Below are 17,782 nucleotides of genomic sequence, written 5' to 3' on the forward strand. Positions count from 1 at the left end.
AACCGAAGATATTTGACAAAAACTACCAATACAATAACATTACCGACGACAGATACGACGAATACTACTTGCTGCAATGCCATGAACGCTATCAACATGGGTGGATAACTGACAGATCTCGGAGCTGTAAAGGTTGTATTGGTAGCGTTAGACATTGATCAGAAATAGCAGTTCTTTGTTTATGATTGGTATTTCTTTTACCTGAAAATTAAAAAAACAGAAAAAGTTACATTTGCATGTGTATCTGTGACTTTAATGACAAACATGTATATTATGGTCAGGATCAATTATTAATTGATGCAGAATTACAAATATTGCCCAACAGAACGAACCAACCAACCAAAAAAAAAAAAAAAAAAAAAAAAAAAAACCTTATAAAAAACAAATTGCATAATAATTAATTAGTACATGTATCAAATTTAAATTTGTTTAACCAATCTCAGACTATTAAGACAAAAGAAAAATAAATTTAAATACTAGTATTAAATATTTAGTACAGACAAGAACAAAAAAAAACGTCATTAAGATATTTTGTGCAGGCATTAAATAGGACGTCATATGTGTACATGAAGGTACAAACTGTACTCATATTTTGTTTTAAATCTATTTACAGAATCAAAATCAAAACTTAAGTAATATGAGTACATATGTACTTTACTATGTAAAATAAAAAATAATGCAAAACCAACCTTTGTCTGTAATGAAACATGAAACAGTGAAATGAAACGGAACAATTAGTGACTTCATTTTATACTTGAAAAAACAAGACATAAAACTAAAACTCATAATGACTGTCTAGATTCATTAGTATCATAAGTTCTGGAAAGACTATAAATGATAAAATATTATTGTAAGGGTTTTAAAATAATGAGGTTTTTTCGTACTTTTGTCCTCTCGGTCATGTTTTCGAATACCATAAAAAACTGTTTTGGAATTTTTAACTAGACAATAATTTTTCCTTACATGAAATTGTTATCCTTTATGGTTATGATGTATATATAATTGGATAGTAAAATTATAAATGAGAACACAATTTTCTTAAAATCAATGATTATTCAGATATTGTATTTAATTATCAGTCAAATTGATGTGTTAACAAAAAGATTTAATTACTTGACGTGACAAGAAAGACAACTCTAATTTGTTTTCTTGCTCGTATTCTTCATGTTAGAATGTTAAGTGATAAAATAAAATATAATTTAAAGGTATCATTTTTGAAAATTTCCGACAAAAAATAATCTTAAACAAACTGCACATGTTTACTAGAAAATTTCCGACTCTATGTAATGCACTGATCGATTTAAATGAAACTGATAAGATTACATTCAGTTTAAACCCTGAACAAATTACTAACACATCAATATCCCCAGCTGTCGCCAAGTACATTATCGTCCTGTTCAATAACATGATATTTTGTCTTTATCTTAAATTCAATACAATCAAAAACCACACTGCAAAATCGACGTGGCGAAATATTACACATTATATCAACGTTTTACAAGGATATGTAGGGATATAGGGTCAAAACGGACATTTATGAACTCATTGCCTGTAATTCTGGTGTGGACTCAGAGACTCATATCTTATTATAATTTCATAACTCAGAATGGAATTTTCATCGGCCATTTGTACTTATTTTGTGTTATTTGTGAATATTTTATCCATGTTAGAATGTAAAGTTGGATTCCCCAAGGATTTATCCACCGACATCGTTTTCCCACCGCTGATAAAACCATCATCATCAATACCAACCGGCCATCTCCGACCCCTAGGTAAGTGCTAACCCTTACAGGCCATCTCCGACCCCTGGGTAAGTATTTAACCCTATTACCTCCGTCTGTGTGCACCTCGGGGTAAATAACATCAACTGACTCTCTGAGCACTTACTAACCATCACTTCAGTTAGACAATACTAAATACAATTTGCATGTACATGTACCATCCTGTCAATTTAGGACTGGATGCAAGATTATAGGAGAATGGGGGCAATAGGATTAAATACTATGTATTTTTCATAGACGTAGCGTACGATGTTGTCATTTTTGGTAACGTCGAAAGCGGCAAAATTGGACGTCTTTTCGTAATGCAACGTACATCGTTCTATAATGTTACATGTAAAAAGAAGTGTGCTTGTTTAATTTTTTATATAAAATAACACACACGACATGTTTTATTATTTAATTATCCGATTCGATATTGATTTTTCGTACGTTTTGGTCAAACGATCCCATTACTTCCTGATATGGTAAATAGTTCTGAAATGTTGATATGATTTTACCAACAACTAAGAAGATTCCTATTTAATTTGGACTTTGCTGCCCCTGCCGCTTTAGAAAAAGGGGCCAAAAAGGGTACAAATACGTATTTTATTAAAAGCTATCCAGATTGTTTTTTTTTCGATTTTAAATATTCTATTTTTAATGTGTTCTTTATTTAATTCGGCTAAACAAATGTACAGCAGATTTTATGTGTTTTGGACCTTTTCAAGTTATAGGCGAGTCAAAGTTTTTTGGTCCGATTGTGAATGTTTTTTATTTCATTGGATTCTTCATTGGATTCCTCATTAATAATCCTGCCTGTATTTTTCAATCAGATTTCGGATATCTCTTGTGGTTTTCGAGTTATAAGGGGTCAAAAGGCCTCACCAGAATAAATCATTTTTTTGTTTTGTTTTTTTCGTCCGATTTGAAAAAAAAATCTTACAGCTAAAAAAAAATGAAATGATAAAACCATAGAGTAGGATGAATACGTTTTTAAGTATATGAAGAAATCGACTCAACTCTATTTGCCTTTTTGAACATTTCGTTCGAATTCCGCATGGTGTACGCGTGAATAAATAAAGTATACAAATTTTAGATGTTGTGACATTTTGGTTAGACACAGACAAAATGCTGCGCTTAGATACTTGTTCAACCAAGTACCATTATTTTTAGATTATTTCATATGCAGCTTATATACATGTAAAATTCAAAATTTCACAGTAATTAGTTCAAAGCTAACGAAAAAGGCTTTTGATAAAGAATGGGTAGCACGCAATGTGAAGAAAACGTCGGAAAAAAAGACAACGTGACATCACAGCATACGTGCGTATTTATCAACTATTAGACAATAAAACTCATTATTTTTTTTAGAATAAACAAGATATTCTGAATATCTATACAATCCTTTAAGCGCGAATAAACTTTGTCGAAAATACTATTCGTTGTTATATTTTACAACGGTAAGCAAGAAAGTAGCCAATGACCAACGTCGAAAAAATTAAGATTTGTGACATAATTAAAATACGGACAAAAAGGCTTTTAACAAAAAGACTGATTGAGCATTTTATATATATATTCATTGGGGTTATATAATAAATTGTCAATATAGTTAATAACTTTGATAATTCCACATTCTAATGGTAATATTTCGGTTTTCGTAACCAGCCTCGGTTCAATAGAATGTGATACAAACAACGTACGCAACGTCCAAACATTTTACGAAAAGAAAGGAAGTGTTTAATATGACAAAGGAACCTCCCCCGATCATCACCGATTTAGTATAAATCGATGTTTTGTATTGTACAGGTTACCAGACTAAGGCAGCAGGTAAGGTTAAGGAGATTTTGGAGATGCCGGATGCTCACACGTTCCAGATGAAATACATCAAGCAGAATACACCAGTTGTCTTTAGAGAAGCGTTGAAAAAATTGCCAGTCTTCAAAACATGGGAGAAAGATGAAAACCTAAAAGAAAAGTGTGTATTCCTAACAAGCTATTACGTTGTAGGCCAAAATAATTGGTCATTTGTTTAAAGACTGGGTACATTTATTAAAAAAAATAATTATTGTTAACAAACCCCTCTTTCTGCATCGCAATTGCTGGTTTCACAACAAAAACAAACGTTCTTGGACGTTCTATTAGATAAGGTGGAAAGGGGGGAGCTTTTTGGGGTGGTGGAAGGTTGGGATTAAAAAGTTTACATTTTCTTCTAAATTTTTTATTAAACATATTCGACTAACATGCACATGTACATGTATATCTTTTGATTGTTGAAAATAAAAGAAAAGATCTGTTTTAGTATCAAAATTACAAAGACTGGTCAATCATAGCAATGAATCAAGGTTTTGACAGAAAAATAATGTCTGATTTCATTAACATGTACATGTACTTTAATGTAACAATGCTAGTTTATGTATTGATAGATTCGGGTCCCTAAACATTACAACAACTGTGAAGAAACAATTGCAGAAGCAGACTAACCAAGTGATGCAGTTCAAGAAATTTTTGTTTGACTATATGTACGAAAACTGGTGGTTAGCTACAACAATTCCACAGGAAATAGCAGAGGAACTTCCGGTGAGTACATGTAAGTTCATGTCCCTTGATACAATGTTTAGATCTAATGGGTAACATGCCCTGTTCCGTCACAAAAGACAGATTCATGTACACTGTACCTAGTCGTTGAAACAGTTGCTAACTCCAAAAAAGGGGGATCGAAGGTTATTATTTGTTCATTTTTCACAAATTTTACATGAAGACGTGGAGTTTTGCCAGTTTCCTGCACATTTACATTGTACGTGTATGTAGCTTTAAAAAAAACAGTATATATTGTAGGAGGAGACAGACCGTCTTTTTGATGGAGATTTGAATATCATTTGACTTACAGTTTTTTTAATGTAACCTTCAAGGTACCAGTATCGTATTGCATATCCCTGAGCAGGTGTACGTCAAAACATGGATGCTATAAAAATATAGTGCATTTTCTTTTTGCCTCTCTACAAACTAATATTTTGTCAAAAGATATGAACAATGACTTATAAAATAGAGCAAACATCACACTGTAAGATGAAGAACTTTTTTAAAAGAAAATCGAACATAATATCATAAAAATGTTCCACTGAAAAGGTTGGTTTGGTGAGTACAAAACGAAAGTGAAAGTAGGGAAAATGGCTATTTATAGTTCGAGACTACTTTTCTGTCCGATCTTCGTGGACTCACCCTATTTTCTTTGCGGGAAATTATTTTTTCACATGTCCTTAGAAATGCTACATAAGTGAAAGTTTTATTGAATCAATTTACATATTTTTTAAAAAATCCTAAAAATATGCACTTCACTATAGAAGTCTATGGGAAAATTAATACGATACTGAGACCTCAACTGTGGGATATATTAATTAAATCGGTTATCTCTGCTTGTCTGTGTCATGTATTTTTGTGGGAAAAGGGAAACAATCCTGTGATACTTCATTGTAGAAACTTAGTTATATATGTACACCAATACAATAAATAACACTTCTCTTATCACAATTTATTGTGATTAAGATACTGAAAGATACCGTACACATCATATAGAATAACTTTCTCACAAAGTACATGTAAAATGGAGTTCCGAATGCCAGCAATTTATTTATTTCTTGAAATTATTGAACACATTCTTCATTTTTATCTATCATGTTGTAGTTGCCCGCATGCCTGCGCTGTGGTGCCTACAGACAGAGGTTACAGGAGGCTAATTTCTGGATGAGTAGTGGCGGGACAGCATCTCTACTACACAGTCACGATGACCATAATCTTCACTGTGTTATATTTGGTAGAAAAGATTTCATTGTCATTGAAAACAAGTATAAAGATTCATTCGATTTCATAGAAAATGTGAGTTTTATAAGTACATGCAATTGTTCTATTCTTGATATACGAGACGATTTGTAAACAGATTTAAAGTTAATGTAATGTTTGAATAAAAATATTCAAATACAACATCAGAAATGTGCATTTACTGCACTTAGATGTGACAGAATTGAAATGAGTGTTTACATTTAGACTTAAATGTATATCTATTGACATTTAGATACATGTACATGTACTATACGTTTTCACCATATAACTTTGACTATACGTGTAAGCTTCCGATTGTTTATTTGAGAACAAAATTATAAAATCAAACAATGTTTACACTATGTATAAATTGTACGCAAGTTACAATTCTCTGTTCTTCCATTTTAGTTTAAGAATTCGGGTGCTGGTCACTCCAAACTTGATATGGAGATGGTCAACATGTACAAGTATAAAAATATAGCGAAAGTACCATGGACATACGCTACCATTCAACAAGGAGATTGTATAACGGTACCAGCAGGTGTGTGTTGTCGTTTTGTGAAACAATATCATTGTGATGTGTGATTTAAATCTGCATCAACCATGTGATCAGTATAATGGTGGTCGGGTTGCATTTAGATAATATAACGAGAATAGGTTATATGTCAAAGAACAACAATATCACCGGAATTAAAATGTCAGTCCAAGGCCACCCATCGGTCTTCAATGAACGACGATGAAATCCTCATACCTCAGGGCAGGCTGCAGCAGGCCTCCAAACAACATTACACACAGGTACAGCGAAGGATTTGCCCTTACATACTCGAGTAACATTAAAAACAAATCAAATTAAGGTGAAAACGAAACAAGGCATTCAGAGGCCAGAAATTCCTAACTTGGGACAGGCATAAAAAATGCGGTGGGACTATAATGAATATATATTATTTGTTGAGATTCAAGTGGGTCATTTTTTGTGGTCCTCTCTTTCTCGTTCGTACATGTATTTGGTCCTAATTAACCCCTTTAAAATTTAATAGTTGACTAGGCTGTAACAAAATAAGATATATGATTACATATTTTGACAGGGATCCCGGAGTATTTCACCGTAATTTACATGTACAAGGTGAAATTATTCCTCATGTTATCATAGACGTTATACGTTATTGTTTGTTTAGCTTTACTGATGTACATGTACATATAAATGTGGAACACAGCGGTTGCTTGGTCGTCTGTTTATCGTCAGTTCTGTCACTGTCCTTTTTTCCGGCTTGTTTATGTACATACCGTATATGTAATGCCTACATTAAATCCGTGTTCATATAGAATGACACAATTTCTTAGGGATGTAGCCTGTCATAGGGGACATCGTTTAATACGGGGTAGCGTCTTAGATATTTATACAAATCCAGATCAATTTCAAGTTAATAGTTAAGGGTGGAGAAGTTCAGCCTACTCTAAACGATCATTTTAATCCCTTTCTTGCAGATTGGATAAACATTTTCGCGATTTTCTCTTGTATGCAAAATTAGCGAAAGTAAATAGTTTGCGAAAATACATGTAACAAACGATTTTTCCGTAAGGTTTCCATCATTATAAGTTGGGTAGCAACATCATATTTCCTTTTTCTTACAGGTTACTTACACCAAGTTCGATCTTACGGGCGTGGAATCTCATTTAACATACTCTTTGCACCATCCAAAACCTTCGATTCTTCCGACTGCAATCTTGGTGGCGACAGTAAGGACATCAAACTTTCTGATGCAGCTTATGTTTGGGTTGTCAGGGATTCAAAACGGGTAAGGCTTTACGTGTTATTGCATTGGTTAATTCAAACAATTTCCTAGCTTGGTGCATATTTTTAAGTATGAAAATATCGTTTCTTGCTCTATTTTTGTTGTATTTAAGATATACTGGTTTCTGTATTTTATTTTATACTTACTTACTAGCCAGTTAGTGGGGAATTGAGCGATAAATCAATGACATAACATAGGATTCAAGTTTCAATTACAGTTGAGACGACCAAATTAAATCAATCTGTCAAGTTATGAAATCCTCAAACAAAAATGCTTTTAGACGGTTACAATTTGTGTGCAGATTCAAAATAAGAGTCTGCTGTGATGTACATGTACATGTATATTCTGGTGTACCCTTTACATGTATGTATACAACAGGTTCAAAACATGCATGATAAGAAAAATGTTCTTAATTTGTAATTAACTTATATTACAACCGGTATGCTATTTCAGCAACTGTCAGCTATGAATATGGAACCCGCAATTCTAAAGAAATATTTGGACTTGATTCTGAGAAGCGATGACGTCATCCATTTCGAAAAGTTTGAACATTTTTTCAATGAAGCATTAGAACAGGTAAATACAACACAATGATTTTCCCGAACGAACATGTACATGTATGAAATTTTACGTCCATCTTATAGCTTTTGTTGTTTCTAAATAATTATTGGATACTAATACATTTTATATAAAATAGACGTACGAAATCGGAGGAAATAATGTGAAATTGGTCACTTATTGAAGTATCGTCGTTGACAAAACAAGAACAGCTGTTCATAAATGTATAATTACAATGTACAGTTTTGAGCGATCATGTAAATCTGAAACAGAGTTCGCATCGGTTTGGTGGCATTAGAGTATGTTTTTTTCTGTTTTTTATTGCGTTGTTTTTTGTCCAATGATCCCCCTCCTTTGTACCACTGATATTGCTACCTCTTCAACTTGTACGACTGAAATTGACAAGTCTGGTAATTTGTCATGCAAGACTTACTTCTTATTTTTGCATGCCCATAACCATTTTGACTCACAGTATTTACATATTTTTTTTATTAAAATTTGATACATTGATTTATTAAGCGTAACCATCGTGTACAATGTACATGTACGTTTACATATTGATTATTATTTTTTTTTCTTTTACAAAAATGTGAATGATTCACACACATAATGTATATGCAACATTACAAAGAATATACTATTTTTTCAGTATCCAGATCATCCCCCTGCAAGAGAAGCATTTGACGTAATAACTGATAAGCCTGGTGAACAAACAGTAACACGAGACCAGCTCAAACAACTGTCACCAAGCAAACTTACAACTCTTTCGAGAATATTTAATGATGCCAGAACTAAGCAGAGTAATTTTGTTCGTGATGAACTGTAATAGAAATGACTCATTTTGTCAATTAAATCTTAAAATAATATTGTATATTATGTTTTACAGATGGATATAAACACTTCAATAAAAAAAACCTAGAATGGACTCTATTTTCTAAAAATCAATAAAAGTTACGGACAACTATGGTACTCTATTGTGTGGCTACAGACAACCATGTAAGCCACTCTATTTTGTGCATGTACTTGTTGTAGCTACGGACAACCAGGGTACTCTGTTGTGTACCCTACTGTAGAACCAAACTAAAATAAAATGCAATAATATAAAGATGAAATCAGTTCTAACTCTCAGAGGAACTGCCAGAAGATCGAGCCGGCTATAGGATAGTTCTAAATGTGTCGTAGAACAGTTTTAGAGTCAGCTCTTTAAACAGTTCTAATAGAGCCGTATCTTTGAGAAAAGTTCTAGTAATAGAGTCAGCTCTACAAGAACAATTCTACTAGTAGAACTGGCTCTGCTAGAACTGTCAGAAGATCTGGCTGTATAACTGTTCGAGGACTATTGTAAATCTCTCACAAAACTATAAGTTCTAGGACAGTTTATTTGAGAGGTTTGGATTGAATTCCTCTTTAAGCATATTTTGATAGCAATTCATTCTCATGTTACTTGAAGTCAAAGATGTAATTCGACCACAAGATTTCTTATTTAAGCAGAGTTCAGACTACTTCTTTGCTGAGTCGAAGGTTTTCCATCTTTAAGTCAATGTACAGTACATGCAATATACCTTTCTTACAATCACAATGCATTAGTGATGCACTGATTTTCGTATTTACTAAGCACTAAATAAATCTTTGACTGCATTTTATAATAAAATTCCTTATAGTTGTTCTATTTTTAAAACACATTAAAACAACCTTCAAAATTTTCGTTAAATTTATAATATGGATTAGGCATTGCCAATAAGCGAGGATATCATTTCTTTTTGACCAGTATTACATATATAGGTTTCATTGTAAATGATAAATTATAGCAGAGAACTTTGCCCATTTGTATTTATTTGAAATGAGTTTATGAATTACTATTGAACTATTTATGTGTTTTGAACCGCATATGCATTTCTCCATTTACCTAAAATTCTGCTTTTATTATTATTTGCCTAAGGAACTGAGTTCGGGACGAAAGTAAAAGGGACGACATTTACACGATAACTGTGACTTTAATGACATACATGTATATCAGGATCAAACTAAAAAAAAAATAAACAAGAAATAAAAATTAAACTCATTATGACTGTCTACATTCATTTGTATTGCAATTAAAAAGACTATATCTGATAGAATATAATTGTAAGGGTTTCAAAATAATGAGGTTTTTTTTTGTATTTTGGTCTTCTCGGTCATGTATTTGAATACCATAAAAAACTGTTTTGGAATTTCTAACTAGACAATAAAATTTTCTTTACATGAAATTGTTATCCTTTATAGTGATGTATATAATTGGAAAGTAAAATTATAAATGAGAACACAATATTCTTCAAATCAATAATTACTCAGCTATTGTATTTATTTATCAGTCAATCTAGATTTGAAAGCTCATGATCAGAGATGTTTGGTGTATATGTCAAAGCATTTGTAATGCTTTATGCAGATGATACAATTATAATATCAGAAACAAAGGAATATATACAAAAAGCACTGAATGTGTTTGTTTATTAATGTAAACAAAGGAAGTTAATACTGAAAAGACAAAAGCTGTCTTCAGTAAAAGAAAGTGTAAAAACACATTTTCAATTTCAAATATATAAAAAAAAATACAGAGTCGTATACATATCTAGGCACGGTTTTCAATTACAACGGCAGTTTCGCTATTGCAAGAAAGCGACTAATAGATCAAGCCCAAAAAGCTCTTTTTTGTTCTCTTTAGGAAACTAAGAAACATTCCACTGCCAATAGATTTACAGTTGATATTGTTTGATACTTCAATACCACCAAAACTGTTATATTCCTCTGAGATCTAAGCAAAACATTGAAAAGGTGCATCTTAAATTTTGTGAAAATATCCTTAAGCTGAGAAGCAGCACTCCAAATTTATGATTTATGGCGAGTTGGGTAGAATTCCACTTGAAATATTTGTAAAGGTAAGAATGGTTAGCTTTTGGGCAAGAATTATGCAAAAAGAACAAAAACTGTCAAATTTAATGAAATTGCATGATAATAATCCAACCAACTTTAGGTGGGTTAACTATGTTAAATCTGTCTTGGATGATACTGGTCTTAATTACTTACGGAACGAACACGTTAAAGTAAATATTAACTGGCTTAAGGCCGCAGTTAAACATTATTTGATCAATTCTATTAATCTCGGTTTTCACAAATGGACAACACACTGTGTATTGTGTCTGTGTATTTGTCTTATCTACATGTATGTACATGTTTGTATTTGTTTTTTTGTTGTTGTCATCTTGTACAACTACTGTGTCTGAGGTCATCTTGTCTTGTCTTAAATCTTGTCAAATTGATATACTAACATAAGATTTATTAATTGTCGTGACAAGAAAGACAACTCTAATTTGTTTTCTTGCTCGTTGTCTACATGTACAACATGTAAGAATTTCCGACTTTCTATATAATGCACTGATCGATTTAAGATAAGATTACATTCAGTTTAAACCCTGAACAAATTACTAACACATCAATATCCTAAGGAAGCGTATATGATACACCAGAAATTTAGTTGTTTTGTTGCAAATAAGTCGAAATCATGGGTTATATTATGTGCAGCAATCTGAATGGAATCAATTTATTGCCCTTAATGTAGGATGACAAAATGTAAGAATACTATCCATGGGTAGGGAAAAAAAGTGACACCTTTATTTTTTATCTGCTCATCCATTATTCTATTTGTTATTCAATCTGCTAGTCTTTCCATATCACGTAATGGTTTGCTGTATATGTTTCTGCTAGCCCAGATTTCCAGACTAAAATATTAATTTGGCCAGCACTGGCAGTGATAAAAATACATTTTATCCATCAGAAAAAAAAAATTTCCCAACTATATTTTCTTGCATTAAACATGTTCAACATATACATGTAGGTCAATCGAGGGTGACACTTAACAAGTAATTCTAATTTATGTAAACATGCAAGTATTTATATACGTGTACATGTGTAAGTAAATTGATAACATTTATATTTTCCAAGTTTGAGTAAGCTACCCCTAATATTTTCATAAAACTAATTACTTTTATCGTAACAAACCTAAAATTGTCAAGTTTCTGGGAAGTACAGACATGCCTGAAACAATTTTTTCAGTTTGTTAATATTTTGTAATAATTATTATACTTTAACCTTTCATTTTCATCTCACTTATTCTACAAATGAGTCTGTTGCACAAAGATGTTAAGTAACTGTGCAAGGCCTTCAATAATTTCTCCATAGAAGCTTGTATAATGAGAAGTAGTTTGTTTAAGACAACAAGCAGATGAGTGTTGTGATGGTCAAGTCCATATCTCAGATACTATGAGAAATAGGTCTACTATATTTGGTGTATGGAAGGATTGTTAGGTGTACATGCCAACTGGTAGGTGCCATTTGGCCTTGATCTCATTTTCATGATTCAGTGGTTATAGTTACGTTTTTGCGTTTTGGTCTGTTTTTCTTAAAATTTTTACTATATTTGGTGTATGGAATAATTGTATGGTGTACCTGTCCAACTAGCAGGCGTCGTCTGACCTTGACCTCACTTTCATGGTTCACTGGTCAAATTTATGTATTTATCCAATACTTTGTTCAATAGGTCAACTATATTTGGTGTAGGAAAATATTTCATGGTGTTCATGGCAGTCTTAGATGTTTTATTTGGCCTTGACCTTATTTTCACGGTTCATTGCTCCATGTTAAGTTTGTGTGTTTGGTCTTTTTTCTTAAACTTCAAGCCATGAGTTAACTATACTTTTTGTAATAAAGGATTGTAAGCCGTATATGTCTGTCTGGCAGGTATAGTACCTGAACCGATCCGTGCAACAAAAATTGTGATCTGTCATCGATCACCAATCAGTTTTCTGTCAATCATCGATCCGTCAAACCGATCTATTTAACTGGAGATCTGATCGATCACATGACCACAGAGCGGTCAATGTATTTTACGCTTTTTGTTGTTTTCTTTGTCAATTTTATACATATTTACATAATGTAATAGATTTAAACATCAATTTATACTTTTATTTTACATTTCTTTTATTTAAAACAGGTCTTACGTCATATTACATAACAAAACTGTGATCAGATCGGTCATCGACCATCCATTGGTCATCAATCAATCCGTCAACGGTCATCTATCTGTCAAATTATTGCGCGAACCGGTTCAAGGACTGTATCATTGACCTTAACCTCATCAAGAAATGCTAAAAATTCATTGTGACATTTTGAACCATTTTCAAATTTAAATGGGTCATCTTCAATATCTTCAGAAATTAATGAGGGATTTGACACACGCCCCCACTCAAAAATTATCCATGTTTCATTGTTAGGCATATGTTTCTTTGTTAAACACACAGGTATAAAGAGTATGTTCAGACATGTCATATTTTGACTGTTACTTATTTTCAATTTAAATATAGAAATAATTGCATTTATCGGGCTAAAAATAAGATTAACTCCTGAATCATAGCTTTACACTGGAAGAAAATACTTTTAAAACATCTGTGTTTTTTTTCACTTTCAGGTTTGTTTTAGTGCAAGGAAATGCTATATATGTTTTGACAATGACATCAATGCTTTTTTGGTGCCTTGAGCACACATGTTTTGTAGTGGATGCGCAAATAGATGTAAATCAGCTGGACAAAGCTGTCCTATCTGCAGGACAGAGATTAGGAATGTTGGATCACTTATGTAATTTGGTAGTTTATATGTGGTAAACAAACCCAAACATTCATAATGCTCATATGAAACAATTCAAACCTCATATGAGCTTTTATGATCTATGTTAGTTTTGTACTTAAAAAAGTTCTACAATTCTTCTAACCATTTGAAGCTAACATAGACCATTGTTCATATCAGGTTTTTCAAACTGATATGCCCGGTCATTTAAATCAAATTTACAGCATTGATTTGGAGGTGGATGGAGATGAAAAGTATAAAGCCATATGTTTTTGTTCCATTTAAACTATTGCATAGTTTGAAATCCAACATTACCAGTGTAGATTTTTAGTGTCATTTATCATTTCTATTTATTTTTTGTTTTATTTCATGATGAATGTTACAATTTTAAGTCCATTTATTGAAATGTGCATTTAAAAACATCATGTGCAATCATGTTAGTTTCCAACATTAGTTCTGTGGTGAGAATCATATGTGAAACTTGTTAGCAACGTTTGAATATGTAAATGATATGTAACCAAGGGGCACAGTTGGTACACTTGTCTTGGCTCCCGATATGGTACGGGATCATGATTTTATTTGTAAAAGCATTGGAAAAACAATTAAACTATGAAGTCACCAATGTCAGGAACTAGTTGCAGTTCACCAAAATCCAACACATTCAAGTAACATAATTTTATCCCAAGCCAAAGTACTAATATAATATACAAAGGATAATGTCAACACATTATGACTCCTACTGGATCTTACTTTTTCTGATTTTACAAATTTACAACAAATGTTGAAAACAGACAATACTCCATTAAAATGCTCATATAATCTTATTCTTTCAATTTCCCTATACAATATTTTTCTCACTTTTAGTTAGAATTAAAGTCTTTCCTATTAATTTCTGTAACTCAATAAATAAATAAATCTGTCACAACTATTTGAACCTCAGAACCTCATCTGACCTTGACTTCAATTTCATGGTTCACTGGACAAGGTTTAATTTTCTCAGGTATTACAAGCAATATGGCTACTATATTTGGTATATGCTTCAGGTGCCAAGCATTGACCGTCTGGCAGGTTTCATCTGACCTTATTTTCATAGTTCATTGGACAATTTTTAGTTTTTATTCGCCTTTTTAGGGATATATTATGGTATACCACCCATATGTCGGACAATAAACACTTTATCCAGTTTGTATAAAACGTTGGTGGATTGAATATATCTATTGACGTGAGCACCCTTCTGATATTTATAAATTTTCAATTTTATTTCCGAATTGTTGGGTTTTATTTATTTAAAAAAAAATTGATTTTCCAGTTTTAGGACAATCCCAAAAATGCTGTTGACAGTTTTCAAGAAACTTTAGTGAAAAGTCAATATCTTTTCACTTAAGCTCCCTTTCTATTTTTATAAATTTTAAATTTTATGTTTCTGAGTTGAGATTTTATTCATAAAAAAGAGGTGGTTTCCATTTTTCAATCAATAATTCAAAAGTACTTTGAGTAGTTTTCATGAAACTTTGGTGATTAGTTTATATCTACATATATTAAAATAAAATCCTTTTTTTTTCTTATTTTTTAAGTTTCTGATATGATATTGATGAGTTATGAAACTTTATTCGTAGAAAAAGTGACTGGCTTATCATGAGCTCATGGTGGAGCTTTTTATTGCGGTTTTGTCTATTCAGCAGATATAATAGGTCGGTATATATAGTGTAAGGATACATGTCCATCTGATACGGTTTATATGACTGTTGTCTTTTTCATGGTCTTTTAGTCAATGGTAAATTTTTCGTAATTTTGTCAGATACTATTACCAATAAGTGAACTGTATTTGCTGTTTGGAATGATTATAAGGTACATATGTATTTCTGACGGGGGTTCATATTACCTTAGCCTCATTTTTTTGATTCATTGGTCAGTTTTGAGTTTATGTTATATTATTGCTCTAAGCACCCAAAATGTTTGAAAACTTTGACTCCCTGATCAGAGTGGTTTCAAGAAAATCCATATTATTCAATTGTAGTGTTATTATAAAATGCTTACAAATAATGAATATTAATCTGTAGTATAGTATTTTTACTTGTATTATTATGTCTTACTACATGAAAGAATGTGCTAGTTGACTTTTTCCTTTGTGCATTTTAGACAACCACTGAAAGGCATTCATTGTTCAGTTTTGATTTATATATGTAAAATTGATTTTATACAAACATATGTACTATGATATTTTACTTTACTTTTGTTTAGCTTCTCAGGAATTATTGTACGTCAATAAATAATAACTTTTATAGTTCTTCTTTGTTTTTCCCCACATTGAAATTTATTAAAGTTCCCAGCTGAGAAATAAGTAGCTTAATTCAATATAATGGCAGGCTGTCTTGATAAGTAAAACCAAATTATTGTCCAATAAAACAAGACCACAATGATACACAAGTCCCCGACTAATGTAAACCATATCAGAACATAGGATAGATCAGCTAAATAATAACTAGAAATTAGTGTCCGCCAAGCCTAATAAAAAAATCTTCCACATGTACCCCACTGCCATTGTTGAAAACCACATGGAGATAATTTTTTATAGGAATTGGAGCACTTGGGGTATGATTGCCAACGATAATACTATCCAATAATAATTAAGTTTAAATGAAGTGGCTGTAACTTTTCAACATGTATTCACACTCACTTGATCAGTTTATTGTTCATAATTGGACTACTAGTTCAGATCACACACACACATGTATATATATACACATATAGATATATATATATATATAGATATAAACGTCTCAGAATGTGACGACTCTATTCACTACACTGCTCCATCGGATCAAATTGATACAGGGAAGATATGTAAACGTATAAAAAGGTCTGAAAAATTCCCAACGACGTTAGAACTGTAAAATTTGCAATGCAAATTTTTTGTCGTTCCCTCCGTGGTCTAGGGCGCTGGACTTAGTGCAGGCGGTGTTGCCATAGATGTCACAGCGGTACGAGTTCGAGTCCTGCGGAGGGATCGACCAAAAATTTGCAGTGCAAATTTGACAGTTCTAACATCTCATCGATCGTGTACCCGAATTAGAAAATCAGACTGATGAAACACTGTGGGTAAAAATCAGGACAAAAGGCCAGACATTATTTCTTTGCAATACATATCGACCAGAATGGACGGACGATCTTTACTGGACACGGTTAAATCACTCATTAGATATTGGAAGTCAAATATGTGATAATATTGTGGTTGTTGGAGACCTAAACTCAGACTTATTCAAAATGAATAATAATAAACTGCTTGATATTATCAATCTTTTCAATTTAAACAATGTAATAAAAAAGCCAACAAGAATAACTGATTATAGTAGTACTCTCCTAGATCCGATAATTTTAAACGACTCTCTCAAATGTATATACTCAGATGTACTAGAAATCCCCCGAGTAATAAGTTATCATGATGCACCTGTCGCTTTTCTTGCATGTCCTAAAAACGGAATCAAAATCGTATAAACGTGAAATATGGGTCTATGACAGAGTTGGCACAGTGAAATTTAATGCTAAACTAGACGCATTTGACTGGGCAACACTACTTCCTGACAGCATAGATGTTGATGACGCATATGCCATTTTTACCGATATTTTTTGACAAATTGCCCGAGAATCCATACCCACTAAATATGTAATTATTAGAAAAAACGATAAACCCTGGTTTAATAGTGGGCTAAGGCGAGAAATAAAGAAAAGAGACCGAATACGGAAACGCTCCCTTCTTACAAACAAAGACAATGATATTACAAAATACAAACAGCAGAGAAACAAAGTCAATAATATGAAGAAAAGCGCAAAAGAAAAATTCGAGCAAAACTTAGATAATATTATACTTGATAATGCCGACAATCCAAAAACTTATTGGAAACTAATGAAGATGTTAATTAAATCTTCCAAAGTGAAAAGTCAAATGCCCCCATTACAAAACATTATAAATGATCCACGGTTTGGAGATTTTGCCTTTGATGACGATGACAAAATATATCACGCGTAGATGACACTAATATTTCTCTTCCAGAATTTTGTGATAGGACAGAAAACTTTTTATCGGAAATTGGTATTGAAACAAATGAGATCATCGATATTATGAAGGTAATTGAGCGAAATAAAGCATCTGGTCCAGATATCATTAGTCATAAAATGTTAAAAATCTCCCCCGAAAAAATA

At 32.2% G+C, this 17,782-nt stretch overlaps 1 protein-coding gene across 1 annotated transcript; it reads left to right on the top strand.

Moving 5' to 3' along the window:
* Positions 1-1,412: 1,412 nt before the first annotated feature.
* On the top strand, positions 1,413-8,791 carry LOC148598798 (uncharacterized). The gene is made up of 8 exons (XM_088560976.1): positions 1,413-1,772; positions 3,567-3,735; positions 4,184-4,337; positions 5,442-5,633; positions 5,985-6,117; positions 7,209-7,372; positions 7,823-7,945; positions 8,577-8,791. The coding sequence occupies exons 1-8, from the start codon at positions 1,607-1,609 to the stop codon at positions 8,751-8,753; spliced, it is 1,278 nt and encodes a 425-aa protein (XP_088417102.1). The 5' UTR covers positions 1,413-1,606; the 3' UTR covers positions 8,754-8,791.
* The last annotated feature ends 8,991 nt before the right edge of the window (positions 8,792-17,782 follow it).

Source organism: Perna viridis, chromosome 14, assembly GCF_037379345.1.
Source record: "Perna viridis isolate PV_CMFRI_1.1 ecotype Kerala chromosome 14, ASM3737934v1, whole genome shotgun sequence".
NCBI lineage: Eukaryota > Metazoa > Mollusca > Bivalvia > Mytilida > Mytilidae > Perna > Perna viridis.

Excerpts from the sequence above, each read along its gene's own strand:
- LOC148598798 (XM_088560976.1), top strand. The coding sequence starts at position 1,607 with ATGGAATTTTCATCGGCCATTTGTACTTATTTTGTGTTATTTGTGAAT. Across the intron at positions 3,736-4,183 it reads GATGAAAACCTAAAAGAAAA|ATTCGGGTCCCTAAACATTA; the intron begins GTGTGTATTCCT and ends ATGTATTGATAG. Across the intron at positions 7,946-8,576 it reads TCAATGAAGCATTAGAACAG|TATCCAGATCATCCCCCTGC; the intron begins GTAAATACAACA and ends CTATTTTTTCAG.